A 24,109-nucleotide genomic window follows, 5' to 3' on the forward strand; every position below is an offset into this window, starting at 1 on the left:
CTGTTTTTAGTTGGAGTTGCAAGTTTTTCAGCCAACAGCGACAATATGAAACATGCAAATGTGGATTCTGAAATGCCGCATAGTCTCTGGTTTGACATTTAAATGCTTGAAGTTGTATGTAGGAATAATAACACAACAAAGAACAATATACCAGCATGCAGACTCTTGACTTGTGTTGGAGTTGCTATCCAGCATCTGTTAATTATGTGCCTTTGGATGTGGATATACATGAACCTTAATGAAGACAGTGATTTCTACCCAGACCTTTTTTACCTTTTGTACCTTTATAGCCACTAAACAGCCTGCATAAAACCTCTTCTTAAAATAACAACTACAGAATCTTTTTTCTTAATCAAACAAGCAACAGTATAAACTTTAACAGCTGGGCTGTGCTGAGAGGCTCCCAAATGCAAATCTCTTTCAGCATCATGTCCAACAACATTTACTTTGTCTACTAGAGTGGGATATAACATGAAATATGTGGAGAGAGTGCCCTCAAGTGGGATACAGTTATCAAGCCTACTTCAGCAGAGACGTTAGAATACAGTGAACCGGAGGACAAAATCTGTCTAAGGTAGGGACAGACTGGAAGTTGGCCAGCAGAACTAAAGATGAAAAAGTACAAAGCTATTATTATTATTATTATTATTATTATTATTATTATATGAACCACTACACAGTTCCTGGTTTTATATTTACCTCCCAGGTGACCTGACCTTCCAGCATATTTTCTAAAACTGGGAGGCAAATGCAAAGGAAAACATTATTCATTTCTGGCGTAGTGAGAGTACATATCTGTGCAGCAACCATCGACTGTTCATGTTCACGAGGCTCTAGCCTCAAACTGGTGCGCACTGCCAAGTTCAACAGTCTATAATTCACGTCAAGATGTGGGTTCAGCACTCAAAAGGTTGACTATGAAAAGAATATTTAATTTGCAAAGGGAAAAAGTACAACTAATGTTTTAGCATTCAAGCCATTCTGCATTTTCTCATACCAGTTTATGCAGTGTTGTATGATGAAGCTAAATAGTTTAATAGTCACTGTGATGTTACTCATTTAAGATTTATGGCACTGCAGCTATTTTACCAAGCCAGTTGTTCAAAGTGCAGATACCTGCAGACAAAAGATAGGCTAATAACAGAAGTGACTATACCACATCAAATGCCTGTTGTTATTTTGGTACTTTATTTTATTCAATGCTAAAAAAAAACTTTCCCTGAGATGAAAAGGTTTTATCCAGAGAAGAGTAGTTTGACAGCCAGTTATGTTGCAATTATGCCACATTTATAATAATATATTTTTTTCTCTCCCACATGGCAATAGCCAATCAATGGATACTGGACATTTCAACTTATTTACAATATTACTCTCCTCTGTATAATGAGTCTTGACAGGTTATCCCTAAGCTTCTGACTAGAGTCAAGGAAAAAAAAAACAGCAGTTGGCTTCCCTATACAAAGTATGGCCAATGAAGAACACCTCCAAGTCTGGATATTCAGCCATGTTTATGTGTGCACTTACAGCAAAACTCTCAGCAGGCGTGGCTTTGTTTCTGTTGTTACTTAACAAGCTCAACAGCAAAGGAATACAAATTAATTCTGAAATTGAAACACTTTCAGTCCTCAAAACATTTGGTTGCCCCCATCCCACCATTTTCCATTCAGCACTCACCCTTGCAGTAGTCCATAAGTATGAGAACCTCCCATACTTCTCTTCCTCCCATAGCTGTGATACTCGAGTCCAGGTAACCAACAATGTTCTTGTGACCGACTAGATCTTTCTGCAAGAGCACAAACACACATTCGAGAACATCAATTAGAAGGACTGTGCATAACAGCTATGGTTTCAATCAAAAACGACAATTATGCTGCTGCACAGTGTGTGTTTGTGTGTGTATGTGTGTTTGTGTGTGTATGTGTGGTTGTATGTGTGTGTGTGTGTGTGCTAGTTTACAGGAGCAGAAAGTAAATGACATGCTGCCAGAAAAGAAACAAAAATAATGGAATAGATGGTAAGGTGGTGGTTTAGGTACAGAAGATTGCAAACTGTGCTAAATACAGGGTTAAGATTTAAACACTGAGACAGTGTCTGAACCACCAACAGTGGCAGGAACCTTGTTCTAAGTGAATGGGGCCCAGTGGGGAAAAGGGTCTGATCTCAGCTGTTTTCTTTCAGTCCTGGAAAATGACAATAAGTAGGCTACTGCTTTTTTGAGCAGAGAGTTTGTGTGTAGGCTTACAGGTAAAGAGTCTGGGTGTCATCCTCGACAGTACACTATCGTTTCAATCTCACATCAATAACATAACCCGGTCTGCATATTTCCATTTACGAAACATTAATCGCCTCCGCCCTTCTCTCACCCCTCACACCACTGCCATCCTGGTTCACAGCCTCATCACCTCCTGTCTCGATTACTGTAACTCACTTCTTTTTGGTGTCCCCCACAAATCCCTCCATAAACTCCAACTGGTTCAGAACTCAGCAGCCCGCATTATCACCAGAACCCCCTCCTTTCACCACATCACCCCCGTCCTCCAGCTGCTCCACTGGCTTCCGGTAAAATTCAGAACCACCTTTAAAATCCTCCTCCATACTTTCAAAGCCATCCACAACCTTTCCCCCCCTATCTGTCTGATTTGATCCATATTGCCACCCCCTCTCGCTCCCTCAGGTCCTCCTTCTCCCTCCACCTTTCTGTACCTTCCGCCCGTCTCACCACCATGGGGAGCAGAGCTTTCAGCCGCTCTGCTCCCCAACTCTGGAACTCACTCCCACCTGACATCCGCTGCATTGATTCTTTGCCCCAGTTTAAATCCAGACTCAAAACTCATCTGTTTAAAACTGCATATAGTTTACAATCTTTATTTTATTTTATGTTGTGTTCGTTGTTTTGTCTACTTTGTTGTGTTTTTGTCGATTTGTGAAGTGTCCTTGAGTGTTTTGAAAGGCGCTGCAAATATAATGTATTATTATTATTATTATTAAATCAGAGATGTATTGTGGGGGCAAGGGCATGTAATATTTTGTAAGTTAGAAAGTAGGACAGCTGGTGGAAAGAGGCTAAAAGCAGTTTAATATGATCAGGTTTCAGGTTCGTCTAAGTGTTCTGGCCTCTGAGTTTTGAATAAGTTGTCAGTCTCTCAGTAAGAGAGCATTGCATGGCTGTAGTTAATTCTGGAAGAAACAAAATGATGGATCAATTTCTGCAATCAGTAAAAGAGAAGCAATGGCTAATCCTGGTGATATGTCTTAGGTGAACATTTCCCAGTTTAGAAATTACCTTGATGTGATTGTCAAAGTCTAGACCAAAGATAATTGCCAAATGTTTGACAGGTGCTTTTGAAGTGAAGCCGTTTAAAAACGATAGAAGTCTGATAACGGAGTTATCACTGCTTCCTAGGGTCTAAGATAAACAATTCAGTTTTGTAGAAAGAGAGTTGTTAGTTATCCATCATTTGATGTCTAAGATACAGGTTTTTACATTTTTAGCTGCATTACATCACCAGATTTGATTTCTAAGTTAAATTGTGTCTCATCTGCATGAGAGTGAATAAGAATTGCATATTTATGGATAACACTACTGAGGAGGAATGCAAAGTAAAAATGAGAGAGGCCCTAAAACAGAAACCTGTGGGATGCCAAAATAGAATTTAAAGCGGGCATCATGCAGGTGTCACAATCAGACAGGTATAAGCAAAACCAGTTAAGAGCAGTACTGCAGACACCACCAAGACTTTCTAAATGGTCCAGGAGGATGTCATGACCAACAGTATCAAAGACAGCTGTTAAATTAAGCAAAACAAGAAATGATATAGTGCAGGGCTAATATCAGATTATTTGTTACTTTTATTAGAGCAGCCTTAATGCTGCGCTGTGGTCTGAAGCCATTTGAGAAGATGTTAGAGATATTATTTTAATTAGGAAAGTAAGCATGCTGCTGGACTACAGCTTTTTCTAGTATTTTTGAGATGAATGGAAAATTGAAAAATTGTCTGTAGTGTTTCAGACATTCAAGGTTGAGGTTGGACCTCTTTAATAATGATTTGATAATTGGTACTTTGAATGAATCAGAAACAATGCCACAGAGGAAAGAGAATTACAGAGGAAACACCAGATGGACCTAAGACCGGGAGCAAATCTTTAAATAATTCTGTGGCAAAATGCTATGCCATATTGATGCCATAACCCATTTGTAGAATTTCTGCAGTGGAACAGCAGCAAAAATATGTGGCTGGTCAGACTGTGCTGGGATGCAGTGTCAGGTCATCACCTGCAGAGGGTGCTGCAATGGAGATCTAAAATCAGTAATCTATTAGGTAATCGAAAAATGTCAAGTACTGCAGCTGAGGTGAAGGGGTGTGTGTGTGTGAGAGAGAGAGAGACGGAGAGCGAAAGAAAGGGAGAGAGAGAGGATGGGGGAGAAAGAGAGAGGACGGGAAAGAGGTATTTCAATTTGAGAGAAAACTACGAAGACCAAACAATCTCATAAGGAGGAAAAACAAATGTCACATGATGGAGAAATACGTCAGTCAGACACCGCATGTTTACATCACACTGCACAAATAAACACAGTGATTTGTATGTGTAATCCAGCATCTGTAAACTGATTTGTAAATTTGTAAAAACATCTGTGAATACATGTTTTTCAATTTTAATTAATATATCATGTTTTCATATTTTTATATTTTCACCTGTGAATTTCCATCTATTTGTGTGGAGCCACCAAGGAATCCACAATTGCGAGATGCACAAAACTAGCCAGAAAAACAAGGATAAGACTTCTGGTTTGAGCATTCAGCCTTCAAAAGGCGAATATTTAAATGTGTAAAAATGTAGATTTAAGCTAATTTATTTTTATTTAATCGTCAAACCCAATAAAAGAGAACTCACATTTATGTTTGATGTTATAATAATGATGAAAAATGCCATAATATGCACCATTTTTAACTATTTCACTGTGCAACAGCCATACTGAACACATGCTAAATTGGACACTCCACAATTCACCCTTTATTGTTGCTTTACAAAATCTATTATTGAAATACTCATATACACCTGTACCTTAACAACACACTAACATTTAAACCCAAGCAGAAAAATTATGGCAGGACCTCAAACTCAACTAGTGATACTACAAAATGATTCATTCAGTGCACTGAAGTTGCCCCACTAAAGGATATATATTTTAATGAAGGAGGAGTCAGAATTGGGCATGACATCACTGAAAACAACGCTTCATCCTGCGATGCCACCAGAGTAAAATTATAAGGCATTTTAGCAAGCAGCTAAAAAGCATTTTGTGTTATGAGATAATTGTAAACTCATCTTCATCCACACCTTTTGCTTCAACTCCTGCTGCTTTTATGATGAGTGAAGAACATACTCAAGGCGCTGTTGAAGACTTCCTTGAGGTATTGAGGAACAAAGCTAGGGAGTTATTTAGCTTTAAAAGAACCCCAATTCAGATCAGCGGTGACAGATCTACATTGTTGTTGAAGGCTGGTTTGCATATCTTCAATGGAGACAGCATCAGCATGTACTTGTTGCACTGCTGGAGAATCATGAAAGGATTATGCAAAAGTCATCTAATGCAGCAGTCAAGTGACATTTGTAAACAACAGTATGTACATTACCAGAGATAAACAGTATGAACTGGTGATATACATCTTCAGCATTCTGCTAAATGCCACAGAACCGGAAGGAATGGAGGGAATCGTCCCTGATGCTGCATTGTAGTTGGTAGAAAAAGTAATTCCTTACTAGTGGAAGCTAGACTTGCCCGATTGATGTCTAAAAGACAGAGGCTGCCAAAGGTAGAATTGGATGATAAGGGTGTTCAACAATTTTCAATATATCACACTGATAATGATGACTCAGCTGATGTAAACTGTAAGAGTAACTTTAAACAAGTAAGGGCAAATCCAATATTCTCGTTTAAAACTTTCCTCCCAACTATTCCAATGATACAAATGAAGTATTTAGGCCTCCTCTAACCTGATTTTCATAGATTCTCTCTTAATTATCCCTAAAAAAACCAAACAGAGCACAAAGCACAGCTATTAGTGAGGTAGTGTTCAAAATACAAAGCTTTGTGGTATTTTTTTTTTTACATTATTATGACATCAAACATTAATCCAAGCTCATTATTATTGGGTTTGATGAATAAAAAAAATAAATGTATGGAATGTATTAAATTTATTTTTACACGTTTCAACTTTTGCAGTGTTATTTTGAAGGCTAGAGGGCCAATCTGGAAGTCTTTTTCGTGGTTATTCTGGTTATCTTAACGCATCTAGCGTTTGTGGGTTCCTAGAATTTGCAGGCGCAAGAAGAGTCTAAAAAGTATTCACACAAACAGATGGAGATTCATAAATATATTTACATCTAATATGACCTTGCCAACTCCAAACAAGTTTAAGGACGGTGAATATGGTTAAACTATGCAAATGGACATACTTGTGTGGAAAATATTGAAAATATACCACCATTTTTTTCAAAAAGCGGGTTGCAGATCAAATCACTCTGCATTCATTTGTGCCATATGCTTGACATATATTTGGTATTTCCGCATTTTGTTTTTGCATCCTCATGTGACTCTTTGATCTCCATAAAAACCACATGTGCACAGTGTGGGAAAAAAACAAGTTTTCTAACCAAGCAACTCACCATTATCTGAATCTCTCGCTTGCACACCTGCAGGTCATGCTCATTGTTGACATACATCCTCTTCAGGGCGCAACGTACTCCTTGATTTGTTCGCACAAGGAACACGATAGCAAAACCCCCTGCAGGATTGAGAAAGAGATTAATTAAACTGTTGGACTTCAATATGACGTCGGCCAGATCAACAAAATCTAGAGAGTGAACAGCAGGATGAAGACGTAGGACTAGGACGCCCTGTTATAAACAAGCCAGAAGAACGTGCCTGAGGGTGGAAACGCACTACAAGATTCTTACCAGATTGAGCCTCAATCATATCAATCCAAACACAATTTAGAAGACTGAGGTGAAAGTCCAGCATCACTCTTCTCAGAAGCTTTCTTGGCGCATCATGATTTTGAAAATGTAGCTGGCATGCCAATTTTGACATCTAATTAGTTCAACAAATGTAGTAGTTTGTGTCCATCGTAGGCTTACATGAATATAGACCACCAGGACCAACTCCAGTTATTTTCCAAATGGTGTAGCCTTATAGCATTATGTATTAGTCATGTCATTGCTGCAGGGTTTACACTGAGGCCTACATTTAGGACTAACCATCTGGTATAGCTTAGGCAACATTCATTCATTTTGCAGATTCACAAGTGACAGAGTAATCAATTTCAGGCAGACTTTGTGGCTTATATATCTTCAGCTTGGCACTTTGAAGGGGTGTTGTATGGCATTGTGGCACTATAAGACTGCAGAAGACATCTATGCAGGACTGCAGGTCTGCATCAGCTTCTGATGGAAATATAAAAGTGGGGTAAGGAGGACATGCTGACCACTTGCAAGACTTTGACTGTCTTTCTACCATTAATGACTAACGGGTCACTGGCTTGGAAAACCTTGTGTTGTTGGTGTCCTTTAACACAGCATGCAAAGAAGGCAATGACGATAAACAATCTCTTTGAGGTCAAGAAAAAAGGGAGAAAATGATGTAGCCTAACTTATTATCAATAGCCAATACATTTCAGGAATCTGACTTAGACTATACAACAACATATTAGGAACACAAGTTACTGGGAGCATGGAGCAGCAGACACTGCAATATTCATTTATTTTATTGTTCACACTCTTGCTTTAGAACACACGCCATACTGTGTGTGCACAAAACTACTAGGGACTGTCACAGGTTGTTAAACAGGAAACTGTTTTACCTACTTAATACTCCAGAAAGTAAAACATCAAAGCCTAGATAATGATGAAAGATTATCATGGGAGTTTTGACATTATGGCATAAAGCCTTGACCAGTCAACATAAAAGCACAAGACCGGAGATACCACTAGGCTTCAGAGGCCTTTTTTCCAACATCAGAAATTTGGTCTCTGTCTCACTGTCTTAAAATGAGATTAGAAGTGCCACTGGCATCTATGATCACTTAAAAATGAATCATGTAAGATCTGTCTACACAAGTCCTTCATTGTTTTGATATGGATGACTTATATGAGTCACAGGGATTGCCAAATTCAGTAACTGCCCCAACAACAACAGAACTGTCAGGTGCCAGGTATGTCTCCATCTCCCAGATCACACTACTGAACCTTAAAATAGCCACCAGGAAAACTGTTGTGTTAGTCAGAGACACTAGGCCTCTGATTTGCATCCATGTAAGATCCATCACTCCAGTGGGTATGGTGGTAATGAGAATAAGGAGAATAAGGTTGCCTCTATCGACACTGGCATGTCAGTGTGACATATCCTCCTGGCTTGAGCATGCACGACACACACCATATACTCTTGCTTCAACAACATGCATGCAACAACATTTTTGGCATCATCTGCTCAATGAGTCTCCTTCTCACCTTCAGCAATTATCTCTTCAACAGTGACTTGGTGCCGCCCGATAGTAAAGGCTCGTCCAATGAAATTTCCACCTGCATGGCTGGATCCAGTGCTCCCACCGCCCCCTCCAGAACCGGGCCCGGAGCTGACCAACTCCCGACGAGAATCAAAGAACTTCCTCATGTTGTCGACTGACAGGAGTATTTGTGGTTTCAATCAAACACACAGGGACGAGCTTCTTGTTTCCAGTGCACTGAATCGCACTAATGGATAATCCAGGTCAGAATGTAACCTAACAGATCCGACGCTGCGAGTCTATTTGCAGATTCAAAACATGCAGTGATGTCTTTGTCACTTATGATGATGTTGAGACAACCCAGATTTTCTGTGGCAAATTTCCCATTTGCTTGGCAAGACGGGCGAGTTAGTAACAGAACGATTGTGGCTAGCTGTTATATAAGTGATTTACACCATCTAGAAGGCTATCATCTCTGGGGAAAGTATTTCTTTACCTATCCAGCTGTTCATGGATGGCTGCTGCTGATGATAACATTAGCTCCTTCTCCATCTCTTCCAGCCATTACCAAGCTAGCTAAGTGCTAGCTACTTACGCGCTATGACATTTCGTGTAAGGTTATCCAGGTTATCCTCTGAAGATAATATCTTCAAATGCGTTGGGTCCGCTGTGCAACTTGTGAGATACCCGAAGATATTTTCCCATCCTCAGTTAGGCGAAGCAAGCAGCTGATAGCCACATAGCTGTCTATCTAGTTAATTGTTTCCATTTACAATAAAACTATGATTTTAGTTAGCTAACGCATTAGCGCAAGCTAGTTTTTTGCAACACAAATAACCGCAAGATCGACGGGAAATTGAAGCCTAATTCTATTGCAGTTGTCGCTGCAAATGTAGAGCCATACAATCTGACATCTACTAAAATATGAGAAAGAGATTTCTACCTAACCTAATCTCTGCAACCACAGCAATCTTTGGCTGCCAGCAATATCGCAACATCCTAGCTGTTGCTGTTAACGGGCGACTGGAATTGTGGGTAATGTAGTTGAAAACGCAGCTGCAGCCTCCCCTCCCCCCGTATGGTGTCGTAGCTTGCTTGTGTGTGTGTGTGTGTGTGTGTGTGTGTGTGTGTGTGTGTGTGTGTGTGTGTGTGTGTGTGTGTGTGAGAAAAAGGAGGCAGAGCCGTGATCCTGGCTGTAAAAAATTTGCATCCAAGGGGTGGGACATGTGAGCAGTAACCTAGGTTATAACATTGGTTTCCTGGAATATCGACACTCTCCCACACTTTTCAGTGATCCGTACGACAAATCGTCTCTCAGACAGGTAAGACCAAGCTCAGTTTGTGATCCGTCACATTTGGATGTGTTTTGTCGAAAAGATTTCTCAGCGGAGCTCAGGCTGCCGCGGCTCGTCTGAAGGGTGTGCCCGCTGTAACTGAACTTCATGCCAACTTAGCTCTGCCACGGCTCTGTTTCCTGACTCACTTTTACAATACGGTCTTTTTTGCACTTTATCATTTTCGTCCAGGTAATCCCGAAAGCTACACAGTCTTGATGTGTGTTATGGGACTTATGTGTGGTTAACAACTCCGACGATTGTTTGAAAATGATATTACGAGTGTACTAAAATTGTTACGTTACATTGAGTGTTCATGACTGTTATTTTTTACTATTGCTCAGTTTCCAAGGAAATGGATTTGTATTTCACGAGTCTTGCTTTGAAGAAAAAGCATAAAAAAATCACGTTAAAGTAGTTTAAATATGTAAATGATGCATACTGTATACTTTCCAAGTTACAGCCCACTAACCAAACGTGAAGCAATCAGAGCCAGGATAATTGGACGCCTATAAGTAACTCCTAACATGAGTTTGGCAGATTCATGTATCCTGATTGACTGACTGCTCCCAAGCGCTGAATTATGGAATGTGTGTATTAATAGCAAATACTTCAGTACTTTTATAGAAGGTATTTGTCATATACACAGCCTACACAGGGCAAACAGTGCAATGAAATGCTTGTGGCGCAATGAAATGCTTCTGTAAGTACAATTTTGAATACAGTGTTGGTATATAGTATCCATACCTGTATTTACATTTACCTGAGTGGTAATAAGCCATTTCATTATTTATTAAGAAGAGGATTTCACATATATTAACCCAGTGACAGGTTTGTGTAGGACTCCCTGCACTGTATTTACACCACAAACCACTCAGGTGTGGTCTGTTGGCCTATATACAGACTAAGTTTAGGTTGCTGTACTTGATTAGCTCTCTGTCGTCAACCCAGGACAGTTGCCTCCTTCTTGTATCTTGTATCTGATTAGCAGTAGCCTAATAAAAGGCTAAATGTAAATGGAGGGAAATTCTGTTAATTTACAAAGGTCAGGGCTGCATCCATAAGGCACACACTTTCTCCAGGATTACAATTTATAAACTTAATGGTCTTGTTGATATTTTTCTTTACTGGCTGGATTTTGGCAGATATATGATGACTGACTCAATGGGTAAGTTGATCTCTGCAGGCCGGACAACAGGTGGCGCCCACTGCCCTTTGCCCTCCCTCTCAGTGGAGTAATTACAGGTGTGCTTTCCAATGCGGCAGCGTAACGAGATTGGCTCTGGACACCTGCCCCGACGGACACACAAGAGAGCCCATAACCAAATGTGTGCGAGGGAAAACCCTTTCTGAGCAGATGAATTGCATACAATATTGATCAGAGGGTAGTAGGCGCCAATTCGAAACTGAGACTGAGTTTCCTTCCCCTTATCTTGATGCTGCAGTTCAGTTCTCCTGTGCTTTTGAATCTCGCTAAGTGAGTCTGCCCACTCTGCAGAGTGCGAGTGAGTGTGCATTTACAATATACTATTAGCATTACTTCGTTGCCGTTTCTTCTTTTGCAGCTTCATCTCAAGCTCGGAAACCCACACTCTGTTTACAATGGCAGCGGTGAGTCTCTTCCATAGCTACCACCTGTGCATGGTGAAAGGAGTGGGCGGGAATGGTCATGTAACATTTATTTGCATTACTAGTTTGACACTGGACACTTTGTTTCATGTTCATGTGGTTGGTTGTGGAAATGATTTGCTTTTTGGTTTAATAAAGTTTTGCATAAAACGAAAGCCTCAAAAAGAGATTTCACAGCTCTCAAACTTTGCTGAGCTTTTTGAACTTAGAAAGTCCTTCTGTTTCTGATACATGATATCTGACACTTTACTACACATGAATTACATTTAATAGAAGCACATTTTCTGCAGCATGTGAGCTTTATGTCTTGTTTCTTTTTAGATTGTGAAAGGTTATAATTTTGTGATTTATAATTGATTATCTTTGATCAGATTGGAAAGCGTGGAACTGTGACCGAGGCGGCTGGGTTCAACGCAGACGAGGACGCCCAGAGGCTTAGATCGGCGATGAAGGGAGCTGGTGAGTGATCCAGCAGCTGCTGTCCAGAAAACATCCTTAGCCAAAGTGATGTTTTACAGCGGTCATTAAGACTACATGCTACCATGGAAAAAATTTGATTCTTCTTCTCTTGGGTTTCCCTCCTCTCCAGGAAAGTTTCAAAACCAAATTTAGTGTTTATCAGTGCTGGTGTTGTCATGACAACTTTAAACATGTCTGTTTTCATGATACGGCCTTATTCATTCTGCTGAGTGTGTCCTTGCACTTTCCCTCACTCTGAAACATTGCTTCATAAAACTTTCTCTTCTCTCCTTCTATATGGGTAGGGGAATTAATCTTGATGTTGCTGATCATGCAAAAGTAATAAACTAATCCCATTACTGGTTCCATTGTTGTGAAATCATGTGTAAGCAAAGTATATATCATGCAGCGAACGACGTCCTAATAAACTTTTCAGAAGTATGTAACAATCACAATTTTTCTCAATTAGCAAATATTTGGTGAGGAATGTTGATGCTGTTAGGGTTTCCGAGTGTAACCATGTCCTCCTGACTCTAGTTTGAGCTGTATTGCAAACAGATGGTTTTTATACCAGTGCTGACAAACAACTGTGTGTTGGGATCATCTCATTACACTGGTGCCTGATTCTTGGTCCTAAACATTTTAACTCTGGCTGAACCCTTGTTAGTGAATTGAGTTCCAAGAATATGAATACATGATGCATCCAGTTTTGGATATTGAATGTGAGTAATATCGGTTAATAGCGGTGATGGGATTTGATATTATGATATTTTTTTTGCAGGCACCGATGAGGCGGCGATCACTGAGGTCCTCGCGCACCGCACTATCGCTCAGAGGCAGCGCATCAAGGAGGCCTACAAACAAACAGTGGGCAAGGTGAGAGATACTACTTTGACTGAGCTGTACTCAAAGATTGTAAACTCTGAAGTTTCAGTATTTGTAGGCGCAGTCTCTTTATGAGTGACATTGTGTTTGCATGATAAACAAAAATGCATCAAGCAGATGTGTGAGAGTAGCAGAGAAATTTTAATGAGGATTAGATGTGTCATCTCCTATCTATTCCAGTGTGTACTTCTGTGTATTTTTTCGGTTTTGGTTGTATTAACACTCTCCTGATAACATGCGAGTTAACCATTAACTCTAAAGCAGAAATATATACTACCTGTAAACAAACATTGGGACAGAGAAGGCCTTGTAATCCTCGGAAAAACAAACATCCCATTGTATAAAGGATATGCTGAAACCACAGAAGTATGCTACAGAATGGCAGTTTCTTTATTGCATGATAATCTGATTCAATATATTAACCAAAAGGGAGGTCGGGCATGTTTATTCTACTGACATGGTGAGATAACAACTAGCCCAGTGTGCAACACAAGTTGTCGATAAAGTTATCTGAAAGGTACGACGGGGGAACGAGGAAGCCACAGAAGAGGGCAAAGATTACGAGTGGGATCTCCTCGGTCAGAAAGAGTGAGTCATGTTGCACACGGTCGACGCCCAGATGTGGTCGTAGGGTGGGTTATATAGAAGAGCCTCTCTGTTCACAGCACTGTGTCCAGCAACCACACCCTCTAGTGGAACCAGCAGTCTGGTGCCTGGAATGTCTGATGTCATGACTGATGTTCCCCTGGAAACACAAGATCTGACATAACACCATTATTAACTTGTTTCAGCATCCAAAATACTCAACATGCATTACATTCTTTAACCATTAAGTACTTAATGGATTCAATACCAGATAGATTCCCCCCTTGTGCTGTTTGACTGTCTGTCCTGTTGATCCGTCTGCTCCTGTCTGCCTGCAGGACCTCGCTGATGATCTGAGCTCAGAGCTGAGTGGGAACTTTGAGAAGGTGGTTCTGGGTCTGCTGATGTTGGCGCCTGTTTACGACGCCTACGAGCTGAGAAGCGCAATTAAGGTCAGAGCTTCTAATTCACCTGTTTGGTTTTTTTTAGCTACTTTGTTGATTAAATGAGCAACGCAAAATCAGGCGGGAAACTCGAGCTGGCCGTCCTCAGCTGATCGGACTATCTAACCCGCACGCCTTTACAAGTGAACCAATCAACCTACACACACGCTAATGTCAAGCCTTTAAATGACACATACTCACTCACAGTTTAGCTCACTGTGCAGGCTGCCACTCTGTCATGAAAAAGCCTTGATGCTTTGGTTCACCCACCTGTTTAGATTTGCTTTTATGTACTATATGGGGAGTTATGTACTCCTTGACTAAAGTCTAATGCAGTGATTCTCAACCTTTTTCATATCAAGGACCCCTAATTTACTACACAGTAGGACCACAGACCCCCATTTTGATGGGACTTTAGATACAATTTTGTCCAGAATTCCATGACTATCTGTATTGTAGGTAGAGAGAAGACAGTGAAACTATGATCAAAGTAGTCATTCTTCTACATTCTCTAATCGTGTTAATTTCTAGTGGTCAAGTTTAACAATTAATCAATTTGCTGGGGACCTGGAACCCCCTCAAGGACCCCTGGCGGTCCCCGGACCCCACGTTGAGAACCACTGGTCTAATGCATGTGCAGCAGCGAGCCATAAAAGCAGATCTATTCTGCCAAAACCAAACTTATTGCTATGTCATAACCATTTATAAACTGAGTAATATCAAAACATGAGTTGTCCTGACTGAACGTATCTCATGTGTCCAGTGTCTTAATATCTTAATAATGCTTGGCTGTATTGCTTGATCTCAGGGTGCTGGAACAGAAGAGGCCTGTCTGATCGATATTCTCGCTTCAAGGACAAACGCTGAAATAAAAACCATCAATGCATTCTATCAGAAAGGTAAAGGGGGTTCTTTTTATAGAACAAACAAGAGTTTCCATTATTGGGTCATGATATGTGTCAATGCCTGTCGGTGCCTATGGCTTGTGTATGATATCCGATACTGTGTATCAGTTTCTGAGACTCTTTTCTTTGTTTGGAGATACAATGAAACCCACAATTTGAAAACAATGCCTGATATAAATTATTCATAAAGGCCAGAGCTGCTCTCTATGAGACAGTATATGCTTATTTGTTTCTCTATGCATGCAATGACAACAATCATCAAGTAGTTTCAAGTGGTCTTTTTAAATGGCTTTGTCTGTCAGCTGGGATAAATAGCTTCTTATGGTGCATGGCTTGTGTGATATCACTTACATGTACAGATATAGCAGTCTTTGCATAGATTATATAGATAATATTTTAATTGTATTCATCTAGTAAATATATGAATGCTTGCCAAACCACAGAACTTTTTCAAATCTGTTAGAAACTATGATTTCTAACTTCTGGCTTCACGGAATAGTTTTTGGACTCCACGCTTTGTTTTTTTAATTTTTGTATTATTTTATTCATGATAGAGCATGAGAAGAGTCTGGAAGATGATGTATGTGGGGACACATCTGGAATGTTTCAGAGAGTTTTGGTCTCTTTACTTACGGTGAGCAAACATCAACTCCCGACCTTTCTTACCTTGGAACGTAATACGCTTTCTGAGAACCTTCTCTTAATGGCACATTCCTGTAGATCAAATCAAATATTGCACTCATTCAAAAACGTTTTCACCCACCTTGAAATTTTCCACATTCATGCACTATTAAAGTAGAAAGGAGATTCTAGAAATGTAAGTAAAAGTATAAAATTCTAATAAAAGGAAAATACAGCTTTAAAAAAGTATTCACTGTTTTATTTAGGTCAAATGGTCCTGCTGGAAAAACATTGTTCATCATTTCATGTGACATTTTTTGTTGCGCAAGATAATGTGTGAAAGGTCATGGGGGTGAAAAGGTTTTGGAGGAAATGCACATTATTTGTTTAAGAAAGATCACTTCTGCTTTAAAAAAAAAACACCCATAATGCCTTGTGTTTTGTGTTGACACATACTGTACTGTACTAGCTGTTTGTAAAGCTGTTGTGTTCTGCTCGTCAGGCTGGGCGGGATGAAAGCACCACAGTGGATGAGGCCCAGGCTGTGCAAGATGCCAAGGTAAGGACTCAGATGTCTGGATGGAAGTATACTCTATGTTTTGGTTATGCTTCACAATCTGAACTGTGTTTTTTATTTTTTATTTTTTTATTTCTTTGCTGTGGTTGTAGGATATCTATGAAGCTGGAGAGGCTCGATGGGGAACAGATGAGGTGAAGTTCCTCACTGTGCTCTGTGTGCGGAACCAAAAACATCTGCTACGAGGTATTTTTTATTACATATAGACAAAGATAATGATCTGACAGTTAAAAAACTACATCATAAATCATAAATTGTCATAAATTAGTGCTGTGGCTCAGGAGAATGTACTTCCCTTTACTTCCTTTTCCTTAAACTGAAGTCAAACATTAAATTTGCTGCAGAAGTCATGTAGAAGACACTGGGGGTTTTAGTGACCCCCTGTGGTGATTTGAGGAGCTAACGCTCTACTACTCCATTTATGAATAGGGTTGCCACATTTATCAAATTAAAATATGGAACATATAACCTATTGAGGGGTGCGTGGGCACATGGCACCAGAATGAGTTTTTTTTTTAAATGCTCAGTTCTGGAGACATTTGAGATAAGTATTTAGCCCGACTTAAGTTTATCCCGACTGGCCTCCTGTAGTGTTTGATGTTCGGTGCCTCCATACTCTGTTGCTCAACATACAATGAGGGGAAGTCAAAATCCTCTTCATGGATGACAAATGGGTGTGTCCCTCCCTTTGGTCCTGCTTCCAATGCACATAATGTGAGCATGTATAATGGTACTGTAAGCTTGTCAAAGTAGAATACTAATTGCAGATAAAATGTACCCACATTTATAGTTATAGTGCTTTATATTAGCAAATAATCTTTCAGTTTATTAAAAATGTATTCACAATAACAAAAATATTGAGTTCAGTTAATCAGTGCAAAACATGGACAACAGCAACTTTTAGTCCTTTAAAAGTAGGCCGATCCTCTCCCCCCATATTTCTCTCTCTCTCTGTCTCTCTCTCTCATTCATAAATATATGACTTGTCTGTTTATAAATTGTGTAGGGTGTGCATTTTGAATGTAATAACTAATATCTGCTCTAATATTTACATGATCATTAAAACCACTGAGACAGGAACAGTCATTTCCATGATTAGTTAAGCACTGATTAGTTGTTCAGTATTAGTGATCATAGTTACTGGAATCATGATCATTATTCGAATAGCATGAATGACAGATTGTACACAATGTATATTTTCTGCAGTAGTGTGATAGTATGATGCACTGCCAGTGTGTAGAACTACAACAATGACATTATTACGACATACACAAATAGACACACACACAAAAACCTGTTTTCATATTCCAAACATAAAATAAAAGCAGACAAGTGTAATCTCATTACAATATCAGCTTCCTGTGATGGCTGTGGTGGCAGAAATTGCGAAATAGCTGCTGGCCGTTTCCTGAAGCGTGTTGCTGAGCGTCACGTGTTCCTCTACAGGCGACAGAAACGCCCTGCAGCTCACTTTGCAGTTTGCCTTGAATTCATTCTCTCCCACACTTAAAGCCACGAACATTCGGCTTCACATTCACAGCGACATCTTTACAATCTGTTGCATTTGAAGAAGAGGAAGAGGCCTCCCCCCCCCCCCCCCCAACCCCTTCCCCCTCCTCATGCATGCGACTCCGTAACCTGGCAACAGCCAATGAGGACACACACACTGTCATAGAGTGAGCAAGCACACTGAGGACAGAGAGCTGCCTGCAGTTTTTGTCATTAAAATTAGCTTTTTATAGATGTGTTTTATGATGAAACTGATTTCATTATTATTCATAATTGTGTATTTCTCACTTTGCTCACTCAACTAGCAAAAGACAGAACAAATTGCGTTCCATATTGACTCATTAAGGATTATCCAGGATGGGTGGCAACGCTATTTGTGTATTTACACAAAGCTGCAATATGCCCCGGCCTGCAGCTTACAGCATTGTGCACACAGTACAAACTTTACTCTAACCATAGGCAAATTTCGCACCAAAGCATACAGCCAACCAGACCTTAACATACAGGAAATGTCAGGCTTAACCAACCCAGGTGAAGCTGAAGTAAGAATCCAAGTAAAAAACAGGCTACCACTCCAGTACATGCAAGCATAGCATCTAGTATAAATGAAAAACAGAGTGCAAGTGTGTTTAATATGAACACAGCAGAAAGCAGAGAGTTGGCCTTCACAGTCTCACAGCATGTACTGTATGTGGGGGGTGGGGGGGGGGGGGCAGACTGGGACAACAGGAGACTGTGATCAACTTATTCTGTCTCCCCATATGCTTTCCTCTCTCCTTCAGTGTTCGCGGAGTATCAGAAGATTTCTGGAAGAGACATCGAGGACAGCATTAAGAGGGAGATGTCTGGATGTCTGGAGGATGTCTTCTTGGCAATAGGTCTGTCTCTTCTAATCTAATTTACGTTAATAATCTGTTTCCTATAAATGTATGACCATTTTGATACTCTGTATTGCTGATTGATAGTGAATAGTGGTTCAACCTATTTTAACACTCAGTGTCTGATAGATCTTTCCCGCTGCACATGTGAGTGAAATTCATGTTTCTGGGAGCAGATTGTGTAGAAAAAATAGAAGAAAAACTCAGTAGTTGAGCATGAGCAGCAGACAGACAAAGAAAAGAGCGGCACCTACAGAAACTCAAACTTCATCAGCAGAAAAATCCAAGGAAAAAGACGTCACAGTCCTGGTGACACTTGATTGCGATGTGATCTCTGGGAAGTGCAGAAACACCACAGCAGTGACTGCTTGGCACCAAAGATGTCGCCAAAATCAAAAAAAAATAATGAACTCACAGATAACTACTTCAAATCTTAATTCAAAGTAACAGGAGGCAAATTTTTGAGGTTTGGTGCACAGGGCCATTGAAGATCTAGTATGTATGTGTGTATGTCTAGTAAGTGCACACTTGTAAAAACATTGAGCTTCAGATTTTTAGATTTGGTGCATTACTCAATTAAATGTATTGTATTACTATTCTAAAAGCATTGCGTCTTATGTACTGTTTTTTTTTTTGTTTGTTTGGTTTTGCTTTGCAGTGAAATGCGTGAAGAACAAGCCGGCATTCTTTGCAGAGCGATTATACAAATCAATGAAGGTAAACAAATATTGAGTTCAGGTAATCTGTACAAAACGTGGACAACAGAAACATTTATTCCTTTAAAATCAGGCCTACCTCCCCTACCCCTTATTTCACCCTCTCCTCTTATTTCACACTTTCTTTTTAAAGTACATTTTAAAATGATACTTCAAAACCGGCTTGTGACGAGTGCTATACAAATAACACTAAACTGAATCAAAAAACTGCAGAATAATAATTTCTCTCTCTCTCTCTTGTTCATAAATGGATTATGTGCATGTTTATGAATTGTGTAGGCTGTGTATTATGAATGTAATAACTAGTGTCTGCTCTAGTACTTACGTGATAATTAAAACCACTCAGACAGGAACGTTGTTATTTCCATGCGTTTAGCGCAGTATGAACACACAGTTTGTCTCTCCTCCTCTCAGGGGTTGGGCACCACAGACAGCATCCTCATCAGAATAATGGTTTCCAGAGCGGAGATCGACATGTTGGACATTAAGGAAGAGTTCCTCAAGATGTATGGGAAGACTCTCCATTCCTTCATCAAGGTGCGGCACTGGCTACTAGTGGTGGAAAATATCAGAGCTTCCAGCAAACAAGTATCACAGTACTTGAGGCATAATGCAATTCTAATTTTCTGTAATGCCTTAAGTCTTGCAGTTCAGTAGTGCGACCTACTGTAATTTATCACTGTGTTTATTTCATTTGATTGGCTGAAATAATATTTCGTAGGACAAGAAAATGTTGGAATTGCTTAAAGTTTAAGTAAGAAAGAAAGCCAAGAATCAATCACTATATGAAACTGAAGGCATTCACACTTTCAAATGACTTTTCAATGACCATTCTTTCATTTTAGGAGCATAATATTCAATAATACTGTGTGGTCTTTCATTAGAAGCCTTAAAATCTGAATGAAAATATCACAGTATTAGCCCTTTGGCTCCATAAGACTGATTTCTGTTAAACCCATACAGTCACAGTGTGTGGTCTTTTCTGGTCATCTGAAGTCTTACAGATCTTTCTTTCTTTTTTGTAGGGAGATACATCCGGAGACTATCGCAAAATCCTGCTGGAGCTGTGTGGAGGAGAGCAGTAGAAACATCACAGCATCATCCAGTTGTGTCTTCACTCTGCAAACAACGCGATTAGCTTTTCTTTGTAGTTGATTGTACTCTATCTCACACTGTTTTCTTCCTTGGCCTAAGCATTTCACCGACTGACCCTGATGCCTTATTTCACTGTTTGTAATAATGATTAAACCAAAGACCAGTGACCTTTTACACCCACCTGTGTTATGTTTTATTGATCGTGCGTTAAGGCCTGAATTAGTGGTATTAGTTAGAGAGAGAGACGCAGCTCACATCTTTAAGAACATAAAAGATGGATGTTATTGGCCTCCAGCTCCTGATCCTGTCACAGTGCGACATTTTCATCACTGTCCAGTCACTGAAGTCCATTTGTGTAATTAGTAGCAATTTCTCATTTGTTGAGTCAGCTCTGCGTCATTTGATTCAATTACGTTAACGGGATGCTATCGTGATTTGGAAGGCAGTAAAGCGTGCTCTAATCAATCTAAGGAGGATGCCCCATAGCTCATACAAACTTGCAGCCCCGTCTCATGCCCAAGGTGACCACTGGGTGGAGCCAAAACCACTCTCCACTCTGCAAACCTCCTCTCAAGCAAGCTTTAGTCTGAGCAGAGCAGTGGACAAGAATATACCAGCATAGTTAATGTCCGTGAATAGTACAGCACACACTGAGTCATGTTTGTCATTGAGCTGAAGAGACTTAATATTCTGTAATCAACAATCTTGTTTCTCCTCAAAACTCTTAGTGTCTAGAATCTATAGCAAGTTCTTCCTCTAGCCTTGGATTATTTAAGTCAGTGATTCTCAACCTTTTTCATATCAAGGACCCCTAATTTAGTCCACATTAGAACCACGGACCACCATTTGATGGGATTTTGTCTCTCGGACCCAAATTTGAGAATATTTTTATTGTTAGATATGATTTTGTCCAGAATTTCATGACTGTGTTGTAGGTCGAGAGATAACAGTGAAACTATGACCAAAACAGTCAATTTCTTTATTTCACAGTACATTTCTTTTACATTCTCTAATCGTGTTAACTTCTTGTATTATCTTCTTGAATGAAATAATGCTGAAGTTTAACAATTCATCAATTTGTTGGGGACCCCCTAGAACCCCCGCAAGGACCCCTGGTGGTCCTTGGACCCCACGGTGAGAACCACTGATGTAAGCCCCTCAAGATTGAACTCAGCAAGTGTTATACAGACTTTCATACAGAACTGAGGATATGTATCATTATCAACAGACATGCGTTTTCATGTGTAGAGTATGTAGCTTTTTATCCTCCGTAGTTTCAAGACCTAGTGTGGCCCTTTCTGGCTCTGCGCTCACTCTGGAGGGTACGAGCTGGAGGAAGCAGCATCTGTGTAGAGGAGCTCCTTGATCTTCATCAGACTGATTGTACAACGATCAGCATATTAGACAGACAGCCACCCACTGTGTCCATCTGGTGAAAGTCTCATTTAGTCACTTCAGAGAGTTTTAAGGCTTTCAAAGCAATTATGTGTTCTGTCAGAGCCCCAGCAAGATTGATGTGTTGATTTTCTCTGGTCACACTGTTTCAATCATGGTCAAAGTGGCACTTTTCACAGGTTTTTGTCTCTTTACTAGAATTCCTTATTTGAATTTGCAACAACTATAGTATGTATCCAGTGTACACATACACTGCAAGTACCCTTGACATTATAATAGGAGAATAATAATGGTGTGTCATTCAAATGAAATGCTTTTATACAGTGTTTTCAGAAACAGGATTATTGTGTAGAAAGTGCAAGGACATTCATTGACATCCATGCCTCTACCTTATTATGTACATATGTTTAAAATAATGGAAAGAAAAGTGCTTCACAAGTACCTTCATAGATACAAACAAGCTTATGCCTTGTGTACCATAAAACATGGCTCAATGAAAAAGAAAAAAAAAAGATAATTTCTCACCCTTCCTTTCTGCCACAGCTCCATCTTGGCTCTTTCTCTCTCGCCCCTCCCCTATAGTTGCTGCTTGGACAATTGATGAAGTACACAAAAAACACATATTTACATACAGTACATACATCTGCCAATTGTTTTGGTGATTCTAAAGACTACAGATTAAGTAGATTTATGTGTATCGATAAAAAATACATGGAATCGAGGAATTGGCTTTATACCTTCAATAAGTATTGTCAGGAAGTTGACTGTGTTGACTAGAAAGAAGTGGAATCTTCTTTTCCTTTCCTGAAACCCTTCAGCTGCTAATTTTCTTGCATGTCATTAACATATAAACCTCATATAACACCTAAAAACATATTTACAGAAGGATAACGACTAGGCCTATTCACCTTGGCAACTATAGTTGTCAGTGTGCTTAAATGAGCTAACATGATCCCAAAACAAGCTCCTATCCCAGTTAGAGGAAACAGCCACGCTAAAACACTCTTAATACTGTTAGAAAACAGCTATTGGTGATGTACCTTGCATTTCTGGGTCCATTTTGTTGTTTGCTGGTGTTATTCTTTTCCCACAGATAACTGGCCAAATGCAGATGCCGGCAAACATCAGGTTTTGGTATCAGTTTAGACTCACCATTTTGCACCAACGTTCAACAGTCATACTGGGAGAAATCCATCGTAGAAGAGGCAGAGAGACCAATTTCTCCATTGACGGTAGCCTCAACAGACCAGAATGCAATGCAGCCACAAGACATGTTGAGTTTTGAGTAAGGTGCACAGCAGCGTTCATAGACATGCCCCAATGTTCATGAGCTAGTTGGCTAGCTAGCTATATATTTATGCCCATACACCCACCTTTGATTGGAAGCAACAAGTTCCTACCCATTCTCTGGAGTTGTCGACAGTCATTCTGTAAAAGTAAGAAATCACAAACTGAAGTAGAAGAAGATGAGGTTGAGGGAAAGTAGGTATGAAAGAAAAGAAAATCACAAAATGATTCCTGGAACATATTGAACATCACAGAAAGAAACTAAGAGTGTAAGAGCACCCGAGGGTGAATTTTTCCTTTTAGGTCATATTGGGAATGAGCTGTTCACATTCATCCTCTTATCCCATTCATAAATATCCCTATATACATGAACAAACACAGTACTTCAAATATTACTATGGCAACGGCTCTGCAAAAGCCAACAGCAAACAGGATAATATGCTTACATGCTGCAGTATCTCAACTCTCAACTTTGCTTATCACAGCTATCATATTTGGGTTTCTTATTATATGAATATGAACATTTCTGGGTTATTGTAAACAGGAAATGGTATTTACAGTATATGCAGCAACTCATAAACAGGATACTTGAGTATTCTGAGTAATATCAGAATATGAATGTGTCAAAGCACACTCATTCAGTGAAAACCCAGTAAATGACTGGGCTCATGTTCAGGAGATTATTGATCTAGGTTCGTTCAGATGAGTATACTACTATTCTTTTTTTTTTTTGTTACAACCAAAGAATCGTGGTCATCATCTGGTCTCAGGTCTAACTGCATATTTTAAGGGAGCAAACTGTGATAAGCTAAAGATGAGGTTTGCGTGTGCTGCTCTCTGCTTGTGTCAGCCCCCCTCCCAACACACACACTCAACTTCACACAGCTAAGATAGCTGGTGACTTTGTGATTACACCCCAGAATTATGCCATCTTAAATCAAGACACACCAGAATTATGAGAAGTCGTGTAAATGTAGGAAGAACATGTAAAAGATACAGTTACTGTATTATACTGTATATCGTCAAGTCAGAGGAACTGATAACTTTGATGTGAGCTGCAGTGTGAAAGACGTGGAGGCTGTCACATGGAAACCACACGAAACAGAATTACAGAAGACGCTTTTGTCAAAATCAAAGCTGAATTATGTCACAGCCCATACAGGCTCATGCAAAAGGACGAGACATCAGAGATGTCACCTTGCATTTAAGTGACAGCTGCAGCTTCCTCAAAGAGATGAAAAGTAGAAATGGCACCAAGGCAGAGAGACCAATTTCTCCACCACCTCA

The 24,109-nt window shown here is 39.8% G+C and overlaps 2 protein-coding genes across 2 annotated transcripts in view; one reads left to right on the top strand and one right to left on the bottom strand.

Annotated features, from left to right (window-relative positions):
• The window catches only part of LOC139658100 (AP2-associated protein kinase 1-like), a 31,941-nt gene extending 22,488 nt beyond the window's left edge, over window positions 1–9,453 (bottom strand). Inside the window, exons 1-3 of the mRNA XM_071536133.1 lie at window positions 8,509–9,453; window positions 6,670–6,788; window positions 1,675–1,783 (exon numbers count right to left, since the gene is read on the bottom strand). Of these exons, the coding sequence (XP_071392234.1) occupies window positions 1,675–1,783; window positions 6,670–6,788; window positions 8,509–8,671 (391 nt within the window). The 5' untranslated portion in view covers window positions 8,672–9,453. The remainder of the gene's footprint in view (window positions 1–1,674; window positions 1,784–6,669; window positions 6,789–8,508) is intronic.
• Window positions 9,454–9,680: 227 nt separating this feature from the next.
• Window positions 9,681–20,320, top strand: anxa4 (annexin A4). Its single transcript, XM_071536134.1, has 13 exons — window positions 9,681–9,826; window positions 11,404–11,449; window positions 11,839–11,926; window positions 12,708–12,802; window positions 13,735–13,848; window positions 14,648–14,738; window positions 15,299–15,378; window positions 15,868–15,924; window positions 16,035–16,128; window positions 18,234–18,329; window positions 18,988–19,046; window positions 19,460–19,582; window positions 20,071–20,320. Exons 2-13 carry the CDS (start codon window positions 11,441–11,443, stop codon window positions 20,128–20,130), a joined length of 966 nt encoding a protein of 321 aa, XP_071392235.1. The 5' UTR covers window positions 9,681–9,826; window positions 11,404–11,440; the 3' UTR covers window positions 20,131–20,320.
• The last annotated feature ends 3,789 nt before the right edge of the window (window positions 20,321–24,109 follow it).

The sequence above is a fragment of the Centroberyx affinis genome, unplaced genomic scaffold (assembly GCF_046629955.1).
Source record: "Centroberyx affinis isolate AG114_WGS23_722 - 3 ecotype Tasmania unplaced genomic scaffold, CSIRO-AGI_Caff_v1 ptg002832l_1, whole genome shotgun sequence".
Taxonomy (NCBI): domain Eukaryota; kingdom Metazoa; phylum Chordata; class Actinopteri; order Beryciformes; family Berycidae; genus Centroberyx; species Centroberyx affinis.

Coding starts and splice junctions, on each gene's coding strand:
- anxa4 (XM_071536134.1), top strand. Junction 11,927..12,707: donor ATCGGCGATGAAGGGAGCTG/GTGAGTGATCCA, acceptor TTTTTTTTGCAG/GCACCGATGAGGCGGCGATC. Junction 16,129..18,233: donor CCAAAAACATCTGCTACGAG/GTATTTTTTATT, acceptor TCTCTCCTTCAG/TGTTCGCGGAGTATCAGAAG.